Genomic DNA, 21,596 nt, shown 5'->3' on the forward strand with positions numbered 1-21,596 from the left:
ACAGTGAGGCGACGTGGGGTGTATGTGACGTTTTTGGACAAATGAGCTGTGGGGGTGGAAGTGAGAACGGGGCAGCCGGCCGGCACTCTGGGCGGCTCCAGCCAAGGCCCCGCCCGAAGCCGTCTTATTCACCGCGCTTAACTCAGATTAGGCGAACTTCCTAAGAGCCGCTTCCTGAGGCAGGTTCTTCTGTCTGCATCACTAGGGCAGGAAAACTAGGGAGGGTCAGAGGTTCTTTCTAATGTATTTCTTGATAAACAGCGTAAAATCAACATCCCAGGGCAGCGTCCGGTGGCGGAGTTCTGGTTCCCGTCACTGCAGTGCTGGGCCGCCGGGGAGGGCGTCGCTGGCCGAGTGATGGCACGGCCACCGTCAGGCCGCGTTCCGGTCCCCGCCGGGTCCCACCGGGCTGGTCTCGGCCCGCAGTCTGGTCTGTGAGGCTCTCGGTTCCCTCCGAGCCTCTCGGTGACTCTGCACCTCCGATCAGAGCCGGTGCTTCCAGGAGAGACTGCGGTGAATAAAGACTCTCTGTGTTTCCTTTTTATTATTTAAGACTTCATATCACGTGAACATCCTCCAGTTTATCCACCGCTTTGTCAGTAAACATGTAAGTGGTTTCAGCGTTTTTTCTTTCGCTATCATAAACAATTAGAAAGACGTGTATCCCTGTCTAGTATACACGTGACCGTTTTTTTAATTGGGTGGTTTTTTACTATTGAAAAACAAAGTAGCAGGTACCCATTTAAATGTCTGAGCATTCTTTTTAAAGTTACCGATGGAATAGGAAAGGTAAAGACTGTGATTCCCGGCTCTTTTCTGTCTGTCCCGCAGTCTTTCGCGGTTTTCTTGTGAGGTCGTGATTTGCGTGGTGAAGATACGTGAGAAAGGCTGAACACTATCCCCGAGTGGAACCGGCTTCTGATCTCTGCTGTTTTAAGCCCCTGAATGCTGTGTGTAGGCAGATGCGGTCCTGCACGGACTGAGGACCGCTCCCGAGCGCGTCGCCGAGCGGCTGCCTGCAGAGATGCTGGGGCAGCCCTTGCGGGGCGCCCCTTCCTGCTCTCTCCGCGCCCCGGGGTCCCCTCACAGCCCCGGCCGGGATTCTGGAAGCTCCCAAGGAGGTGAACCAAATCATATCAGACTGCAATATCAAACGAAGTATGTGCTCCAGCTTAGAGTGAAGATGTGTTATTTTTATCCTTCTTAAGTAAACCGAAGACGTGTTTAGGTAGGGAAAGAGAAATGAGATGGCACTGAGAATAAAACAGCCTTTTATAATAACTTTTCCTCGGTGGCGACACATCCTAATTTGAATTCTTCTATGTGAACGTCTTCTTCAGACCGCGGGTGAGAGTTTTTACTGGCGAAAGTAACATGGAAAGAAATTCTAACACACCCCCACTCTTTTTCAAAAACAAAAAGGCAAAGAAAAATATGGAAGGAGAGAGTCTGCAAAGCCTTCGTTTCATTGGTTTTCCTTTGTGCACGTTTCCATATTCTCTCCAGTGGCTAAAGAAGTCACACCGTGTTTCCCCCTGACTCCGGCTGCTGCCACCAAGCCCCCCGGCACAGCCCGTCGGCCCCCCTCGTCCTGCTCAGCGAGACTCAGGAAGCGGGGTCCGATAAGTTCCCTCTCGCCTAGAAGTGACGTGAAAGCTGATAAAGTTAATAAGTGCTTTTAATTCCCGCCGAGAGAGGCGGTGGAACCCTGCGAGAGCGAGGCCCTCGGTGCGGAAGGCGGCGGAGGTGGCGTGCTGGCCCCGGGGCCCCTCCGTCTTCGGCAGCCGACAGAAGCCTGGCTTGGCAGGCGCACAGGACGCGCCAGGCCCCCGCGCCGGAGCCCAGCGTCCGCGCCCGGCATCGCTGCTTAATTCCCTCGGCACAGGTGGTGACGACGGTGCCTGCTCGACTGTGGGAGGCGGATTTAGGTCCCCGCACGTCAGACATGTTCGGCGCCCTGCCTCGGCCAGTCCCCGCTTCTGAAGTTCACGCCTCACCAGACACACAGGCCGCGGCGTCGCGCTCGGCGTGGGAAGCTCGTCGGTGCTACGGCGATGTGCAGGCCCCGGGAAGGACGCCGAGCGCGCGCCCGCGGTCCGCTGTGTCCAGGCTCGAGGCTCTGTCAAGGGGGGGCTGTTTGGGGGCGCCCGGCGCTCCCGTTCGTGGTCTGTAATTAACGTTCTCCATTTGCACCGCACACGGGGCCTGAAAGCTCGCTGGGCGCACTGAACACGGCTCCGTCGTGGGAAGGACCGAAGCCCGCTCCTTTCTGCCCACCTGTCCGTCTCCCAGGCCGATCAGCGCGACTGCGCGGCCTGGTGGGAACTGCCCTGGCCCTGGCTTGCCAGGACTGTGGGGGGCGGCCACCACACCCCAGGGCGCCCGGCGGGGCCGCCGCACGCGCCTGGGTTTGCCTGTCCTCGCCAGAGATTCGGGGGAAAGGCCAGTTCTCGGAGCGCTCCCGGCAGCGAGCGGCCTTCGTCACCGGGGCTCGGCGTCCCGGGCAGACACCCCTCCGCACTCGCCGTCACCTTCCGAAACAGCCGGTTAGCGCTCTGCTCCGAGGCTGCTCCGCATCACCGGAGGAGCCGGTCCCGCTCGTGCCTCCGGCTCCGGAAGTGAAACCTTTTCCAACGACGCTGACGGCTCCGTCAGCTGGCCCTGCAGTCGCACGTTCATGGGTTTCTGCTGCAAGGTTCCGTTCATCCGGCGGCGAGGAGTCGGGCCCGGGCCGCGGTTCTCACACGCGCGGGGGGTGCTGGGAACTCGGGAAACGTCCGTTAACATCCTCTGAGCACAAAAGCAGGAGGGGAGTCATTGAATGGTGCGTTTTTAAAAAGTAATTCCTCTCGAAGTCAGTCGTGTTGTAGATTTTTATATCAGGCGTCATCACAAGAAACTCTTTTTTATAAATTTCGGGATTTTACAAAGTGTAGTATGGAAGGTTTTCCAGAAGCATCAAAACGATCGTTCTAAGTGGGCGTCGCTCAGAAACCACCGAGCTGCTTAGCCGGTGGTGACTAAAAGGCCAGTCCGCTTAGCAAAATAAAATGCTAAGATTCGCGTTGGGCTGACCCGCGGGGCTGGAGGTGGCTGGTGACGGGAACCGCCGGCCAGTCCACGCGAGCCGGCGACTCGCGCCGCAGCCCCGGTGCGGGCGGCCGGGGGCCGACTTCAGAGGCCGGGCCCCTGCTCCGGGGCAGCGGTGGCAGCCGTCCGGTCACACGCAAGTCCACATGCGGCCCTCACGCGCGCCGACCCGGAAATGCCTTGGGTTGTCGTGCTGTTTTCGACTTAAGACAGGCAAGCTTGAGAAATCTTCGTCTGCATGGGGTCAAATCCGATATGCCGGTGGACAGTATTTCCTGGAGTTGTGGGAAACTTGAAAACTAGGAATAAACAACGGGTGCTCAGCAGGAGCTCTCTGCCTGCCCGACTCGGGCAGGGAACGTAACCCCAGCACCCACAAACGAGGAGGCTGCTGCTGCCAGGCCCGACGTGCCGTCTGGGTGGGCACCCAGCTGCGGCCCCGTGGGGCCAGCCCTCAGATGGCTGCGTGGGGGGCAGTCCTCACGGGGGCCCCGGGGGCGGGATTGCTGGGCCCCCCGGTCTTTGATGAGGGCCCTGAGTGGTGGGTGACCAGCCTGAGTCACACGCGCACAGCGGGCAGTGTGGGCCGAGCCCAGGCCCCACTGCTGCCCCCTGTGGTGTGAGCTGATAACGTCCCCATATTTCCTGTCTCTTTTATATACTTTAGTGCAATTGAAAACACTATATATTCATACACTATACACACAGCATGTATGTTTGTATATAAACATATGTAAATTATTAATTTGAGAAAGAAATCGATTGTGCGTGTGTATATTGGCAACAATTTTAGAACTGGCCACTCATACACTAAAACGTGTATATGATTCACATGCTCTATGTTTGTCCATTGGTCTTCCCTAAACTCCTAACTGCCTATTTTTTGGTATTATTTTTAAAAAACTGACTCTTGAAAAGGTGGTTAATCAGAGTGTGTGGGTCCCGTAAATGAAAATTGTGATTCTAAAGTATATAAAATTAGACCTATTCCTCTAATTATAAAAAAGCCCACGGGCTAATCGACCAAATCCCTGTTTCTCCTGCAAGGAAGAAAGCGCCACCTTATCCCGTTGCCGGGCAGTGGGCGCTCAGCTCGCGGGCGTGGGCGCCGTGGACGTCACGCCATGCCGTTTCTTCTGCAGGTGGTGATGGCACTTCTCAAATACTGGCCAAAGACTCACAGTCCAAAGGAAGTGATGTTCCTGAACGAGCTGGAGGAGATCCTGGACGTGATCGAGCCGTCGGAGTTCGTCAAGATCATGGAGCCGCTCTTCCGGCAGCTGGCCAAGTGTGTCTCCAGCCCCCACTTCCAGGTACGGCCGGGGCGGGGCGGGCCGGGTCCTCCTGTGGGTCCTGTGCTTCTCGCGTCACCCGGAGGGGAATGTCACGCTCTCGCGCTCATCGTGGTTCAAAATAAAATGCCGAGATTTTGATTCTGCAAACTATGCTTTAGTCTCTTGTCCCGGTCGCTGGGGACATTTCTCAGTGAGAGTCGCCTGAGACAGCTTCCCCGTGAAACTGTTTGGCGTGCTCCCGAATGCACGAAGCCGTGCTTTCCACAGCTGATCAGTATTCACGGATGTCGCGATGGTAAAACACCCCGCTCTGAGCTCGCCCTCCGTGAGGCCCCTCGTTCCTGACGTCCTGTGAATCTGTCTCCCTTCTCCCTTTCGGAACAGTCAGTAGTCCTGCTTTTTGTCACTGCGAAATTCCTGCTTGAGAAGGTGCCTTGGTCAAGTCACTTTCGACTTTCTTGTCCCGATTTCCTTCTGAACCCTTCAAGCCTCTCGCAGAGGTCGTCCGCGTGGCCTTATTCGGCCGCTCCGCCTCCACTGAGGAGCTGGCCACCCCTCCTTTTGACTTTCACCTTGTTCGTGAGGCGTTTACAATTAACGCCTGACCCACACGCGTAGCGGGGTGGCGGCTGCTGACCTGGTGTGCGCACGGCGTGCGCGCCCTGTCTTCCAGGTGGCGGAGCGGGCCCTGTACTACTGGAACAACGAGTACATCATGAGCCTGATCAGCGACAACGCGGCCAAGATCCTGCCCATCATGTTCCCGTCCTTGTACCGCAACTCGAAGACCCACTGGAACAAGTAAGGGATGCCGGCTGCCGTCGCCCGCGCGCTCGTGGATCCGCCGCCGGCTCCCCGGGCGGCCAGTTAGGGCCGGAGTCCGAGCCGGAACAGCAGCTAAACGGCGGGGTGCGGCGCGGGCTGCTCGGGGGCCGTCGGCCCGCGGCCTGAGCCCCGCCCCGGGCCCCCACGCGCGCACTCGCTGAGGTCCCTCCAGAGCAGCGGGTCTCGGGGCTCAGCCCCACGTCAGCGCGGCGGCCGCCTGTTCTCGGGGGGCCTCGGGTCCTGCCGTCACGCACCCTGGTGAGACCGAGAACCACCCCGCTGTGCTCACTGCCTACAGGGCAGGCGACATAAACAGCCGCGGGAACCTCACGCGGCGGCCTCCGCCCCCCTCGGGCGGGCGGGCCGGGCTCCATCCGGGCCCCGGCCTTGGTGTCCCGCCGTCTCCCTGTGGAACGCAGAGCAGGCGCCCGTGTTGTTTACGTAAACGTGGGGTCGGGGCTGAGCTTTATCCATCTTCTGCATTACAGCTGCTAAGTCGGACCTCGAAGGGGCGGAGCAGAGGGGGGCCCGGTAGCCCCGCCACCTCGCAGCCCGACCTGCGGTCACACGCCGGGCGGCGGTCCCCGGCCCACAGCCCCCCGCCCCCTCACACCCCTCCCGCGTCCCGGGCCAGCGCGCGCCCCGCTGCGGGCCGGATCTCACCCGGCCACGTTCCTCCCCTGGAGACCGAGCGGACGTCGGCGCCCACCTCGGTGTTCCGTGGGGCCCGCGGGAGGGGGCGGCAGTGTGCGGGCATGACCCGCCGTGCGCCCTTCGCGGCCGCGTGTCCCGCAGACCGAAGGCAGGACCCCCCTCCAGCAGGGGCGTTGCGGCTCGCTTTACTGCGACCCTCGCTCTGCGCGCTGTGGAGCCGAACCCCCGCGTCCCCCTGCGTCCCCCCGCGTCCCCTGGCGCGCCCGTGCACGGAGCACTCGCTCGGCGGTGGCCTTCACCTCGTGGTGAAGCTTGATTAGGGTCGAGTCGAGTCTCAGCACCAGACCGTACCCAGGAACCGGTCACCCGGTGCTGAGGGCAGGCACCGGGACCACCCCACGGCGGTCCGGTCGTCGCCTGTCGGCTTCCCACACTCTCCTCTTTGTAGCGTCTGATTTTTTACTGGCCCCAGCAGGTGACAACAGAGGCCCCGGGGTTTAGGCACAGCTCCCGTGTGTGACGACGTGACTCCTGCCCTCTGCAAAGAAAGAGGTGTTCTTTTGAGTGTGGTCTAAACATGGCTTCGATTTTTCTACGAAGTGAATGAAAGTGGCCGTGGTTCGGGAGTTTGGCTGTGGGCCTGGGGTGCTGGGGTCACTCCTGTCTCATCAGTGCCCGTGTTCGGGGGCCGGCCGGGCTCTGCCCGCCCCGTGGGGTCGCCTCTGCGGCTGCGCAGTGGCAGCTGGGACTCGGGTCCCCGCGAGGCTGCACGGGGCCGCAGAGCCGCTGGGCCTGTCCCGTTGGGGCCTGGAGCTGAGCTGGACACCAGACCACTCGGCATGGTTGAGGCCGATGTCCTGTTCTCGCAAATAAGATCAAGAGGAAGCCGACACTTGCAGGAAATAAAATGTTCCCGTTTTCGTCCTCTGTATAATTAAGTTTGTCTTAATTGTGTGTGTTCAATGTTTTCTATTCAGTTTCCCAGCAGGGAGGCTCCTGGCCGCCGTCAGCCAGGACGGTGAGCCGCAGGGCCGGGGGGACTCAGGCAAGAGCGGCCCCGGGGGTGCGTGACAGGCCGCAGGGCTGGCGCGCGGAAGCGGACGAGGGGCTCGGAAGTGGCAGCCTTTGAGTGCGGCGCTTAGGAAACCTGCGGAATGTGGGGCTGTCGGCATAGCCTGGGACAGAGGTCGCCGTGGGCGGAGGCGGGGGAGGCGGAGGGCGGCGATCGAGTCCCCGGTTTCAACACAGAGCTTTGCTTACAGGACAATACATGGCTTGATATACAACGCGCTGAAACTGTTCATGGAGATGAACCAGAAGCTGTTTGACGACTGCACCCAGCAGTTCAAAGCGGAGAAGCTGAAGTGAGTCGCCCCCTCGCAACCTCCTCTCCCTGACCCTGGGCGAACCTCCCCTGCCCGTTCACCGAAGGTGGGACTCTTCCCTTGAAAGCAAAACCAATCCTTTCATACTTGGCAAGCAAATGAAACCTTTGTCATGGTAACTTATTTTCAAAGAACGCGTATTTAGAGTTAGGTGTCTTCTCCGTTATGCTACTAGTTGAATCGTTTCTGCAAAAAGTGTGTGTAACGTCAAGAATTGAACTTTCAGAATTTCCCTGGGGACAGTAAAGGCTGTTCTATGCAGTAACTTTTCACGTCCGTACGGCCGGAGTTGGGTCTACACCGTCAGTCCAGACTTCACGTCGCCGTGCGGTGTGGTGGCCTCCGGCCCGTGGGCATTCTCTGCAGCCCGGCCCGTGTCCTGCGCAAAGCCAGGGCCCTGCCGTCACACCGCCAGGCCTTCAGAGCCCGCGTCTGTCCAGGGACAGTCTAGGTGACAAGGCGCCCTGGCCCCAGGCTGTGCTAGTAATTATGTGATTAATTCGTTATTAAAATCACATCTTCGGACTCAAGTATAAACCAGTGGCAGGTTTTATTCTGTGCCTGTCACCTGAAGCTGGCCAAGGCGGGTCGAGTTGAATGAAGGTAGTTCGGATTACAGCATGCGTGACCGACGGCCAGGCTCATTCTCTGCACTGTATGTTTGCTTACATCCAGGCCCTGTCTCAGGTCTGAGAGCACAGCAGTGAGCAAAACAAGCCAAAACCCTTGCCGCAATGGCTGCTTTCAAAGAAAAAGACAGCGCAACACGAGGCAGGGGGCCAGAGCGTGCGGGGGGCCGTGGACAAGGCAGGCAAGGGCCGCCCCGGCCTCAGGGAGCCCTCGCCCCCGGGCGCGACCCGCTCCGCGGAGTGCCTGCTCAGACACGAAACGCCCGGGCGCTGGGCCCTTCTGGTGGCCGGTGTTCTCTCACGGAGTCTCGTGGCTTTCTGAGCGGGACCTTAAAGATCGTGAAGCGCATTTCCGGATTTACCGGAAAAACTGGGTCCCGGTCATATGACCCATTAGAGAGGGACCAGACAAGAACCCAGGCCTCCCGGCTCTGAAGACGGCCCCTTCCTCGGCCGTCAGTGTTGGGGGGTCAGCTCTCTCGCCTGGGTTCCTCTGCGCTGTGGAACAGCGTCACTGCCACAGATATCTCAGCGTCACGGACATGTAGTCAAAACTGTGCGCGTCCCGTGAAGAAGCCGCTCCTCGGGGAGGCGGGGAGTGAATGCTTGCCCCACCTGCCTTAGGAACGCGAATCCCAGACGGGTTAAAGTGCCAGCATGTTTTTATAATCTTTTCCTCCGAGTCTCGGTCGTTTTTCTCACACGTGTGTGTGACCCCCACCGTGACCTGTGGCCCGACACCAGAAAGGGGCGGGCACGTGGGGTCACAGCGCGCCCCGAGCGTTTCTCGCATTTGATTCGTGTCTCTAACACCGATGACGCTTTACTGTTTTTCAGAGAGAAGCTAAAAATGAAAGAACGTGAAGAAGCATGGGTTAAAATAGAGAATCTAGCCAAAGCAAACCCCCAGGTACTGCACCCTCAGCGTGGCACAGCGGTGTCTAGGCTGTTTGTCACTTGAATGTCCTTTAAGGCGGGCGCGTAGCTTCGTCACGGGACGGGAGAGGAATCGCGTCACTAACGCTGTACATGAAAACATCCGCAATAAAAATAATTTTCAACTTTTGTACAAGTACTTATTTTGCCCCAAGAAGTTTTTACCACAGAATTGGCTTTTTTTCCTTCTGCTTTTTGAATAAGATATAAAACTTAAGGATGTACTGTGGTAAAAAGAGAACAGAACACAGCCTCTATTTCAGGCCGAGATTGTAATTTGTTTTCTCTGCAAACGTCATAGATGCTGTACCCAAACTGTATTTCCTTCTTTCTAATATCAATTTTTTTTTTAAATAGATTTTGAAATAGAGTCAGTATAAAGTTGATGTCCTCTTTCCTAAAATTGGGTTTCTGTAGGCTGAGCTTTTTGTTGTTGAAAACTGACTGACTCTGCCACGTTAGCAACTCGCCCTGTCCCCGTCCTGGCCAGCGGCCAGTGCCCCGGCAGGTGGGCACAGATGCGGGGTCTTCCGGTGAGGCCGGCCACCGAAGCGGGGTTCCGTGCCGTACTGACTCCCGGGCTGGCTCCCAGGGTGGCCGGGACCCGGGGGTTTGAGTCGTGGTCTTCAGCGTTATGTCCGCTGGTCCCTGTGGCTGGAGCGCGGTCACTGCGGACGGTTCTTGCCGGTTATCACAGTGTCACTTATCGAAAATCATTTTCATGAATCTTTGCCACACTGAGAATTCTTAGGCTTTCCCCCAGCTCCCCAGGAAAGAAACAATTTTCCTTTATGGGGAGAACTGCTCAGCTACCAGCAAAATCCTAATAGATTCAATAAGGTGAACCGCATCATAAGCAGTCTTATTTCTTTTGATGAGAGGGGCAGATAAATAATTGTTGTCTAAGTCGGTCTGTAGGTTTTTCAGCCTCTGACGTTTAATGGAAAGTGATACGTGACTACTGAGTTAAAAGTGTCTGTTTTACCTACGTACTAACATACTGATTGTATTCCCTTCGCCAAAACTAGTCAGACTTAAACCATAGGAAAATGGGGTGGCATTCTTACTGATGTCCTTGATTCTACCTAAAATGAATAACCAGCATTTTTCTAACAGTATTTATTCCATGTTCCTACGTAGAAGTGCCATTTTAAAATGCAATGAAACTGTACAGTACTTAATTTAGGTAGATAGCTGTGGAATTGATGTATGTTGAAAGTGAGGTTAAAATATTGACAGGTGTTTTTAAACAGCGGCCCCCAACCTTTGTGGCAGCAGGGACCGGTGCTCCTGTGAGAATCTAACGCCTGAGGCTCTGAGTTGGAGCTGAGGCGGTGACACTGGAGCTGGGGAGCAGCTCGCTCACCCGCCGCTCACCTCCTGCTGTGTGGCCCGGTTCCTAACAGGCCACGGACCGGTACCAGTCTGAGGCCTGGGGGTGGGGGACCCCTGCTTTAACACACAGCAAAACCGTACAGCCAGACGGGCACAGCGGGGCCCGGCCTGACGGGCTGCACGAAGGGCCCCGCTGGGATTGTCAAGGACCCAGGCACGGCACCCCTGAGAAACGCAGAAGGCGCATACGAATCAGAGGGCTGGGCTGTGTTCGTTTCGCCCAGAACGTGGAAATAACCTCATGAAGAGTTGCTTAAAGCTTTCGCGGCGCGAACGCGGAGTCGCCGCGGCCGCGCCCAGGCGCGGGGCCGGGCCCGGCGTCCTCGCCCTCCGGTCTCCCCGGGTCACGCTTTCATGCCTTTTGTCCATCCTCTGCACAGACGTCTCGGCGACAGCGCCAGTGTGGAGGCCATGCCGGCTCTGTGTGCTCGCGGCGGTGGCCTGTAACCTCTGACCTGAGCACGGTCCCGACTCCTCCCCTCTGCGTGGCGACCCCAGCAAACCCGTCCGCACGCCCCCGTCCGCGGTGCAGTGTCTCTGAAACGGAAAATACTTCATGGCTCCTCGCTCAGGGCTGGACGTTAGGGCCTTGGTACTTGCCTTTCATTCTCTCGAGAGAAAATCTTTTCTGAATTCTAACTGCCGCTCGCCGTGTGCAACAACAAAATGTAAATGATACCGTTTGTCTCATTTCCGCACCAGAGGTAGTTGAGGTTTTGAAACTCAGGTCTCCGCGTCATGTGGGCCTTGGAGAGCTGACTTCGCGGCTTCCTTTTGCAAGGCGGACCCCCAGAAATGCAGTCTGGCCGCCCATGTGCATCTCGGAGCGTTTCGGGCGGTCGCTCTTGTTTCTTTATGAACCGTGTGCTGCATCTGCTCGCAGACGGGAGCGCGTGCCCCGCCGGGCCTTGGGGGTCCGGGAAAGGCGGGGCGCCCTCGCAGGTCTGTCTCGTCGTTCCGGCTGTTGTGGCAGCTTCGTGGGCGATTTAACCTGAAACGCCGAAGCCCCTAACGCACACCACCGAGGGGCCACGTGACGCTCCACTGCCCTCGTGCGGGGCCGCGGGCCGGGGCCTGGCCGCCTCGAGCCTCCTCCCCCTCCACGGGGTTTCTGCCCCTGGTCAGGGCCTCCTGCTGCGTGACGTTGGTCTCACTGAGAACCTCCTGTCGCAATCCCGGGGACACTCTCCCCGCCCTGGGCGCAGCGGGCCCCGAGGGCCCTCGTCCTCTGCGCGCGGCCCGTCGGCGGGTTCCGTGGAAACCGCTGTTCTCTGCTCGGTGGAGCCGAAGGCCGGAGTGTTGGTTAAGAAACGGTCCCTGGGCCACGCGCGAGGGTTGCAGTCACCTGTGCTTCTCTCCGGCCCAGCGGCTGGGCCCCCGGAGCATGAGGCGCCGTGCCACGTCCCCATCTCTGCACCGAGCAGCCCCCGCCTTCCCGGGCAGAGGGATGCCAGCTGTGTGTCCCGAATCATGGACTTTCTGGGGTCCAAGGATGAGAACGAGGCACAGCCCCCGGCTTCAAGGTGCTTCTGACCCACGAGGGGGCAGGTGGAGGCCCGGAGGGGCCGATAGGGACAGCCAGGTGGCGGTGCGTGCCCGGCGGTAACAGGAGGGGCTGCTCCGCGCCTCTGAAGACAGACACGCAGGATGTAGTTCAGGCGTGGGGCACCCCAGGCAGGTGGACGGCGCCGCGGGGCAGGGCCCGAGTCCCACAGGACGTGCGAGGCGGGTCGGGCGCCCCGGGGAAGGTGGCGGTCAGTCCACGGGCTGCCGGCCGCGGGGAAGGGGCCCTGGGACAGCTCCCTTCCTGGCCACTGGCCGGAAGGAGACGGCGAGGGGGGCAAAGGGGGACCCTCCCCCCCAGCAGAAAGGACGCACGGGCGGTGCGGGCAGTCAGCCGGCGGCGCGAGGAGGGCGCGTGGCAGGCGGGTGCTGGGCGGAGGCCAGTGCCACCCTCCAGCCGGGGCCTCGGGCCTCGCGCCCGCTCCCCGGGTCCTTGGCACGGTGTGCGGCGCGCTTGGACCAGCACCAGCTCACAGCGGACCCGCATCTCCCCCGCCCCGCCCTCGCCCTGACGGGGGGGCGGGGTGCACACTCCACGCTGACAGCGGTCACGCTGCTTCGTGTCCCTCACGCTGTGCCGCTCACGGCAGAGCTAGGGGGCGTGGGGGGAGCAGGGGGGCTGCGGGAAGCTGCAGGGTCCAGGACCCCACTGTCCAGGTGCCGGACTAGCAGGCACTCCGGTCCTGCCCCGCGGCGCCACCTCAGGGCGGCAGCTGTGTGGTTTGGGTGGAGAACAAGGACGTGGCGGCATGGACAGGGGCCCGTCCGTGATGGGAAACGGGTGAAGGAGCGAGGAAGGAAGCTTCCGGCAGGGAGAAGGGCTGGGAGGTCGGAGGCGACAGTCTCCGTGTGAGGCAGGCCCCGCGGCCAGATCCGGGGCGTGCGGCGTGGCAGGTGGAGCCAGGACGCCACAGGCTGCAAGGTGGGCGTCAGCACCGGGGCCGGGAGACTGGCGGTGGCCCCCGGCGATGGCCCCCAGCACCGGCCCTGCGGCCCCCGCCGCGGCGCCGAGTACACAGCGCTCTGGGTTTCGGAAGATGGCGGGCCCGGGGCCCGGAGGCACAGGCAGCTGGGGGGCCCCGTGGCAGGGGGCCCTGGGGGGGCGTCGGTGGGAAGGCGTGCCCCTGGCCAGGAGTCCCCGAGTCGCACCCCGAGCGCTAACAGAGAGTGACTCCCACTTTGCATTGCAGTACGCAGTGTATAGTCAAGCGAGCACCGTGAGCATCCCGGTTGCAATGGAGACAGATGGGCCCTTGTTTGAAGATGTGCTGATGCTGAGAAAGACAGTGAACGAAGAGGCTCGCCAGGTAACCGCGTGCGAGCTCGCCGGGCGCGCCTTGGCGCGCCGCCTGCGGAGCGTGTGCGAGGGTGGCGGGCGCGCGCCCGCCCGCGTGCGCCGCAGGGCAGAGCCAAGCTCAGGCAAGCGCACAGGGCGCGCGTCAGCCCCGAGGACGACCTCGAAGGGCCGAGTGTGTGCGTGGGAGTCCTCTCTGCTCACCTTACCGGCGACACCCCCCACCTGCTCTTCAAATGCCAGCCTGGGCGGAGGGCCACAAGCTTCTCAGTAGTGCCCTGCCGCTCCCTTTGCCCGCTGCCTCCCTTCCTCCTTCCGACTTCTGCTCTGTGCCCGGGGCTCCCCACTGCCGCCGCTGCCCGGCCCTGGTGGGCATGCCGGGGGGCCGGGGCTGCGGGACCGGTTCCCAGCGGGGAGGGAATGCGCGTCCGGTCAGACTTCCCGCCAGCCTGAGACTGCGCGGCCGAGTCCCGGCTCTGCGTGCTGCCTGTCCGAGCACGCCCGCCCCGTCCCTGGACGCGAGTGTGGCCCTGGCTGCCAAACTTAAACCCCCTCCGGCCAGGGTGAGAATTTCTGAAGACAGCCAGCACTAAAGTTCGGGCACGTAAAAAGTTAGAATGGCTAAAATTATGCTGCGTGCAGACAGCTCGTACACGCTGGCGTTACTCGGAGCTCAAACAGGGTGGGCTGTTTCTGATCTGTTTGTTTTGAATTCAAGTAAATCGTATTCCCCACCTGATCAGACAGGACCAGGTGCACGATCTGGTTAGTGGTCCCCAACCTTGGTGGCACCGGGGACCGGTGCTCCCATGAGAATCCGATGCCCGGTGACCTGAGGTGGAGCTGGGCAGTGACGCTGGCGCTGGGGGGCGGCCGCAGACGCAGATGAAGCTTCGCTCGCCTCCTGCTATGCGGCCCAGTTCCTAACAGGCCACACGGTGCCGGTCCCTGCCCGGGGGTTGGGGACCCCTGACTTAGGCCACACAGAGCTGAAGAGGAAACTCATGGCTTACAAGCCAATTCCTTCCCATTAAATATTTTAGGGCTGGAGAATTTTTCTTTTTGGTAGATTCTTTGACTTGGTCATTAAACCTAGGAAAAGAATAAACTGTCCAGAGTCTGATGAGCATGTTATGTAATTACGTACCTCAGGGACACGATCATGATTTAGGGCCTCCTCTGTAGGAGATCGGCAACTTGCCCAAGGACACAAACCAAAACAGCGTCCTCATCTTGGGTGAAACTGCCTCGAATGTCAGTGCTAGTCTTACGTGGCAGGGGCACCAGGGAGACCTCCCCGCTGGCCCACCGCCCGCTGCCTGGCCGAGCACCTGCACACGTGGTGGGGACGCATTCACCTGTACAGTCACCTGCGCACTTAGTTCCTAATAACAGCCGTGTAAACGGCATGTGTTTTGGAGAACTCGTGACATGTCCATTTTGATGGCTCTTGAAATTAGGTCACGTAGGGAGCTTTTTGTTTTTTTCTGTAGCTGACATTCTTACGAAGATTATCCCCTGCCCTTACCTTTAGATTTCTATGGGTCGCAGTCTGGGGTCGGAACGCTCGGTGCCCTTAAGGTATCAGTTCTCCCCAAATTAATGCAATCTCAGTCAGAACCCTACCAGCTTTTTTTTTTTAAGAAATTGACAAGTTGTTTCTAAAATTTATATGGAAATCCAGAGGACCAAAACAATCCCAAAAAAGGATGAAGGCGGAAGGTTAACACTCTCCGTTTCAAGACTTATTATAGGCTTCTGTGCATCAGTTGACCACCTCGCCCCCAACATCTCAGCCGACCTAGAGGAAGATACTTATAGCACAGTCTCTGAGGTATAATATTTGATGTGATAGGCTCTTCTTAATTAGAAAATGCTGGTGTTATATTCCTGATATTCTCAAAATCTCTGTTGTTAAAGAGAAGTATATGTGCACGATTTGGAGACTGACCAACATAAGCTAGAGCTAAAAATGAAACACTTACTATTTCCAGGGTCTTTTTAATTTTATTTTCAGCCCATTTTATTTTTCCAAAACAGTTATCCACCTTTCTTTTAAAACAATTCAGCGTTGGTTCAGGACGGGGTGCGTGTGGGGCGGGTAATGACAGTATTATGGGGGTACAGCCGGGGGTACAGCCAGTGGGGCTGTTGTCGAGAATTCAGCTATAGATTTACCTGTCAGAGCCATCATTTGGATTTCTTTTGAGAGACTTGCGTGACCCTATATAGAACCCCCATATGTAGAGCCTATGTATAGTAAATGCATGTGAATAACATTTACGTCGGAGACGTTTAAAATGTTTACAATTCTCGTTTTTAACAGTCGGTCGGGAGAAAAGCAGTGTCAACCACGCAAATAAAGAAGGTGTAGAGAGATGAAAGGTGGGAAGAGCAGGTATTCGTTACTCTATCTGTAGAGCATATTTAAGACTTTTATACACAGGGAAAGAATTGACGAGCGAATGTCGTGGACATGAAGTATTTTCTCTGTCATCCCGGCTGGTGATGGCGAAAGCCAAGGAATCTGGTCCCGTAAAAGATTTTGCTTGGCTCTGCGCTACTTTAATGATAAAAACGTGCCCGGTCCCGGATCCCAAGCCCTGGGGCTCCTCCCCCCGGCCCGGTGCCCCTGCGGCCCGCTCGCTCTGCCGTCACGCTGCGGAGCGGGGGCCGCTTCCTTGCAGCCTGCATCCCCTCCCCAGAGGCGTCACCGTCGTGGCCCCCCGCCTGTCTAGTCCGGCACCCCCGCTGCCGGCATGCTCACACGCCGCCCCCACCCAGCCTGGCTCACTTCGGGCCACGGGCCGTGTGCCGTCTCATGCTCTCCTGCCTCCCGTCTCCCCCCCGACCCCCGTGTCGTTTGTGAAATTATTCTCTGCTTTACACACGCACTTGAACGCCTGCACAGAAAGGCTCGGGTGCACCCGTCCCACTCCGTCCTTTCAGAAGCTCCGGGGCCCTGTTGCTTTTCCCGCTCGGCATCTGTTGGGTCCAGCTCCAAGGTGTCTGCGGCCGCCTTTATGCCAGTATCTCTCCTCTCGGGAACCCCTGTCTCGGCAGCCGTCGAGGACTCCAAACATGTAAAAGCCTCGGTTTCGTGTGGCTTCGCTGTGCTTCGTTTTACAGCTCAGCCTGGGATGGGCGTCCAACTCGGGGCGGAATTTACCCCCGAGTTTCTCGTGGGTCGAAGGCAAACGCGCTTCACAAACAAAGGCACCGTGACAAGCGTGGTGACTGTGATAGACTCGTGTCTGTCACAGTCTCCCGACACGCACGGTGTCCCCGAAGCCATCGCACACCAGTCTCCCGGGGGATCAAAACGCCTGCCTTCACCATGAACGGATATTAGCATTCAAAGAACAGTTCTAGAAACGATCCTAAAGTGGTGCCACGCAAACGCCCTTCCAAACCTTGACCTTATTGCTGTTTCTGTAGGTAAACGTGCAAAGAACCCTAAGAAACGTTAGCTCTGCCAAAAGGTGAACTCTTTATGTATGTCCTCTGCCGGTTCTCGAATTTTTCATTAAAGCGAAGTAGACGTTTCGTAGTATACCAAAGCTCGATATCTGGAAACTACGAGAAATCGTCACGGTTACGATCTTTTTGTTGTCAGATAATCGACCCAAAACACATTTTCCCTCATGGACGTTTGTTTTGCACCACAGAGTAGCTTTTCCTCTGTGACTGCTGTCTCCTTCGTGACGGGGACGCCGAACAGACCGCAAGACCTGGTCCTGGCTAAGGTTTCTCACTGACAGAGTTTGGGGTGCACACGCGTTCAGGCGAGGGGGTGGCTTGTGATCCGGTGTCAGAAATACCGCTGTCAACGCAGTGTTCCTGCGGGTTCATGTAACGCTCACTCGTGGAAATGGACGCTTCAGGTGCACGAACTCCCCACGTCAGGCCCCTTTCTCGGCAGACACAGTTCTCTAAGTCCCCGTGCAAAAATGGGATTCGTTTAATTTTTTGTTTTTTGTTTTTTTTTAAACTTCATTTACTTATTTTTTTTTAGGCGAGGCAACCCTTGGTTGACCTCACAGATTGCAAGGACCTTGTCAGCTTACAGTCCCTTATTTTTCATTTTATTTTTTTCTACTTTTTATTTTTTTATACCTGCAGCACCTGGTCTTGCTAGGTGGTCTCCCATCCAAGCACTAACCAGGCCCGACCCTGCTTAGCTTCCAAGATCAGACGGGTTCGGGCTTGTTCAGGGTGGCGTGGCCGTAGACCCAGAATGTCCTAAACTTCAGAAGGGGAATGGGATAGAGAAGGGAGTCTTTTATTTCTTACCATTTATATAAGGAAATTTTATGTAAATAATTAAATACAGTATTTATAAGTTCTAGATGGTTTTTCCCCCATGTGACTCATTCACCACCTCTTAAAGTATCCTTTTTCAAATTCGATAGAAGTTAGAGACCTATCATTGGCTTTGAATTCAGTTTAAAATGTGTTTTTCATTTATTCTTTTTATTTACCTCCAGAGGAAAGTTTGGCTTTGCGAGATGCCCCCGTAGTGGGCAGGGCCGTAGAATGGCTTTGCGATTTCGTGAACTAGGAGGCTTTTGCCGTTTGTGGGACCGACTGGCGCTGAGCGCTCTGTGCGAGACTACAGGCCAGACGGCCGAACGCAGTGTCGTCCGCGGCCCTCACGCTGGGCGTGACGTGACGCCATGGTTAATCGCCACGACAGGCACCACCAGGCCTCTTCGCCTGTGGCCTGGACGTGGTCGGGGGCCCGGGACGGGTGCTGCCCACGGCCGCCCCGCTGTCCTCTGACTGACGCTGCCGCCGCGGCTCGGGCAGGGCGCGTGGCTCGTCACCAACGCCGCTGCCTTTTCATTCCAGGCACAGAAGGACCTGAAGAAGGACCGGCCCCTGATCCGCCGCAAGTCCGAGCTGCCTCAGGAGCCCCACACCAAGAACGCCTTGGAGGCTCGCTGCAGAGCCGACCCGCTGCTGCCCCAGGACGGCCGCTAGCCCCGCCGCCCCGCCGGCCGCCGGCCCCTTCTGGATTCTGTAGAAAACACGCCCTGTTCGTGCCATACAAATCAGTTACACTCAGAGTCAGAGCTTTCCTCGCCCCGCGCCGTAGGCAGCACGCACATCCGCCTCAGCTCGAGGTCAGGAGTTCAAACAATGGTGACCCCCAGACCGCGGCCGAGCTGGGGCCCCCGACGGCGGCCCCGCCACAGGCCCAGAGCAGACAGTTTCCCCAAGTCAGAGCTAAGCAGAGCACCCTGGTCGTCACCCTCGCGCCCACCCAGATGGAACCTGCGGTCAGTTAACGTAGGAGGTTCCAGGGTCACGTCAAGGTTTTCAGATCAGAGGAGCCCTCAAAAGGTCGTTTGAGACTGCGCAGCCTTGGAGACCGTTTCTGCGTGATTGTTAGGCCGGCAGTTTCTTCCCCCCCCCCCCCTTTTTTTTTTTTTTTTTTTTTTAATCTCTTTGGAAGGGACCCTTGCTATCCTTTTTCTAACACGACTTCCTGGGAAAGGGGCCCTGACAATCCTCGACTGCTGTTTTCTCCTGAAGCGTTTCTTTTCTTTGACGACATGCAGACCGTGTCCGACCGCTGTGTCTGTAAAGCCATAGCTCCCCTCTGCGCCCCCAGCCCCAGGACCCCAGGAGTGAGCTCGCGGAGCATTTTACTTTAAAAAGAGTTTTCTCTGTCTACCTTGACCGGAATTGGGATTTTTAAGTAACGCGTTCGGTGTCTGGTTCGCAGGACTTTCTCTCTCTGCTCACACATCATTGCCCTTTAACAAGGCGCTCGAATTCATTGCATCGGCGCCTCTGAGACGCCACGGTCGGTAGGGAGCTAGGGTGAGGGCGTCGCGAGGCGCGCCGGGCGGTGGCGTGGCACCCGCGTCCTGCTGGGACGTGGGTCTCAGCTCGGAGGCGGCAACGGTGGGACGACTTCAGATGAGTCTTTTTTACGGTGAAAAGAGCTCACGTTCCAGACACCGCAGGGGGCGCCGCGGGGGGTTCTCGTCGAGCGCCGCCGTCCGTCCTGCGGGCTCGCGTGCACGCGCCGAGCCTTTCGCGTTTGATGGACTGGCGCGCGGAGAAACGTCCTTACGCTTCAGTGCTTCGTCTGTCCGTTTCTCTCAGGGTGGCCAGTGTCTCGACTGACTTCTCCCGCTTGAAAGCTATTCGAGGTGTGTGTGCTGCTGTTCTAACGAGTGATTCTAGTTTCCTTTGTCTCCGGCATAAGATTCTGTAACTCAACGTTAAGTGTCTTGATGCATGAGAGATGACGTGGCTGCCTTTGGGGTCTGGTTTCCACTCGCGGGCCCGGGCGCCGGCTCGGACGTGGGGAGCAGGCGCCGCCCCATGCGGTCGCTGCCTGCCGCTGCTCTCGGGTCCACGTGCATCCGCCGAGGGTTTACCTCCTGTGTCCTGCAGGGAAAATCATTTGGGCGGGGAGGGAACTTCTTGTGCAAAGCGCAAGTATTAAATTCAGAGATTTCGCCCCAGCCGGAAGCGAGAAGCCCACCTCGTGAGCAGAAACACTTCCTGAGAAACTTGACAAGTCTCTATCCATTTTACCATTATGAAACTTATAATTTTAAAAAAGTTTAGATGCCTTCTCCTTTTGAGGGAAAAAGGGTGCTTTTTATCGTATAAAGCAGCGTCTTACGTATTTTAATATACCATTGTTTGAACTTCTGTCTTTAGCTGATAGACGCTCAGATATCCTTGATTTTGGATGCTCAGTGTGTTTGTGAGAGAGCTTTCTGGAAGACTCTCTTTTTGCCCTAGGGAAAAAGCAAAATATCAGTGTCCGGGTGATTGTGTAAAAGCTCAACGTATAAGAACATCTTTTTGTCTAGGTTTTATTTCTGCTCTTTATTGAAGACAAACATTCACCAAAAGGGGGGGAAAAAGTTATGAGAGAAACTAATTTTCTTTGACAAGAGTATTATTTAATATTTTGGCCTATTAAAGTTTTCCTAGTTAGTACTCAGATTCCCTGTGCTAATTGTTCAACTTATATATTATTATATAGATACATTGTTTATTCTGTACCAAAATGGTTTCAAAATTACTACATTGAAAATAAACTGGTGACTGTTTTTCTTCATAAAGTCGGGGCGTTTGGCATCTTCACTCTTTCCAAAATGTATCTGTACATCAGAAATGTCACTATTCCGAGTGTCTTTTTAGTGTGGCTTTAGTATGGCTTCCTTTTAATATTGTACATACATTGTATCTTTGTTTTATGGTAATAAGTAATAAAAATGTAGACTTCATATTTTGTACAAAATGTCCTATGTACAGAATAAAAAAAAGTTCATAGAAACAGCAAAACTAGGTAAGTGGCACAATTATTTTTCTTTAGAAAAATATCTGTAACTTTATGCTTTAGTGAAATGTTAAGTACCTACATATTTTTTAACATTTTGTAACTCAAAACTTTTTGTTTTGACATTGTTTATGAAGAGAAACTTCATACACTTGCCATTTAATATGCTCTTTTATCTAATTTTAAAAAACTCTAAAAATGGTGTATTATATGGACTAAATAAAGAACATGTAAATTTTATTGCTCATCATGAAACTAAATTTAGCCATGGTGTTGCGCAAGCTGGTTCTGGCCACTGTCAAGTCGCTGTTAGGGTCCAGCGGCCACGCCAGGGACGCCAGCCGGAAGCCGGGCTGGAGCGCCTCGCCGCCTCGTTCAGCTCACGGCGGGGGGCTGTCCCTGTCACCTCATCCAGGTTCCCCCCAGCGTCTGTAAACTCATTTTTCGCTTCTCTGAAGGAAAAAAATAGAGGTGACTTTTTATCAGCAACCTCTCATTTTTTTAATAGACAGATGTGAGTCTGAACAGTTTGTGAGCCGTAATCATGTTTAAAATGATTCCTGAAAAGAAGTCAGTATTTTGTAAGTGGAGCACGGTCGGCGAGAATATGAATTGGGGGGTCTTAGTTGGTACACCCCCTTCTTGTTAGAGCTCGTTGTCCTTACGGAGCTGTTACTGAAAAGTCCACGCCAGGGGGCCTAGAATAAAGTTCGCCAAGTTGTTGCGCTGATCCTCACCTGATGTCTGTCCTTGATCAACACCCCAGCAGGCGGGTCGTGGCCTGTGCTCCTTAGTGCCCTCACCGATCAGAGGGCCCCTGGCTCCCCCCTGCTGGGGGAAAAGCAGAAGCAGCTCTCGGAGCCGAGGTGCCTCGAAGGGACCGAGCCCCAGGCGGCGGGTGGCCCTGGGACCTCCCGTTGTATCTGTGGCCCGAGCACCTGGTGACCCCGTAGGGTATTTTGGAGAAGCACACACGGCCGCTTCCACTCAGGAACAGGGACGCTGGCCAGGGCACACTTTAAATCTGGTGCAGCCACTGAAATTGCTGTGTCCTCAGACTGGGTGTTCCCGCCTCCCGTCTTGAAATTGGAGGAGGCCATAGTGTTTAGTAACTTCCTTTGGCACAAGAATTCTTGAGAGAACTTACTGAATAGAGGCACACTGCCCTGATCTCGAGGGAGCAAGAGGCCACAGGGCAAAACGGAACAGGCTTTGTGT

General features: G+C 56.6%; 1 protein-coding gene and 1 pseudogene across 8 annotated transcripts in view; one reads left to right on the forward strand and one right to left on the reverse strand.

The window, feature by feature from the left end:
* Positions 1–20,383, forward strand: part of PPP2R5C (protein phosphatase 2 regulatory subunit B'gamma) — a 104,011-nt gene extending 83,628 nt beyond the window's left edge. For 4 of the 8 annotated variants that reach the window (XM_036238236.1, XM_016165980.2, XM_036238239.1 and 1 more), the window contains 6 exons: positions 4,233–4,403; positions 5,059–5,186; positions 7,127–7,228; positions 8,716–8,788; positions 12,963–13,079; positions 17,918–20,383. In XM_036238236.1, coding sequence (XP_036094129.1) covers positions 4,233–4,403; positions 5,059–5,186; positions 7,127–7,228; positions 8,716–8,788; positions 12,963–13,079; positions 17,918–18,049 — 723 coding nt within the window. In that variant the 3' untranslated portion in view covers positions 18,050–20,383. Of the gene's footprint in view, positions 1–4,232; positions 4,404–5,058; positions 5,187–7,126; positions 7,229–8,715; positions 8,789–12,962; positions 13,080–15,392; positions 15,465–17,917 lie in introns of all 8 variants that reach the window. The other 4 variants (XM_036238238.1, XM_016165983.2, XM_016165985.2 and 1 more) reach the window with 2 other exon arrangements.
* LOC118600496 lies at positions 17,180–17,298 on the reverse strand (annotated as a pseudogene).
* Positions 20,384–21,596: the final 1,213 nt, after the last annotated feature.

This window comes from Rousettus aegyptiacus, unplaced genomic scaffold (genome assembly GCF_014176215.1).
Source record: "Rousettus aegyptiacus isolate mRouAeg1 unplaced genomic scaffold, mRouAeg1.p scaffold_m13_p_3, whole genome shotgun sequence".
NCBI lineage: Eukaryota > Metazoa > Chordata > Mammalia > Chiroptera > Pteropodidae > Rousettus > Rousettus aegyptiacus.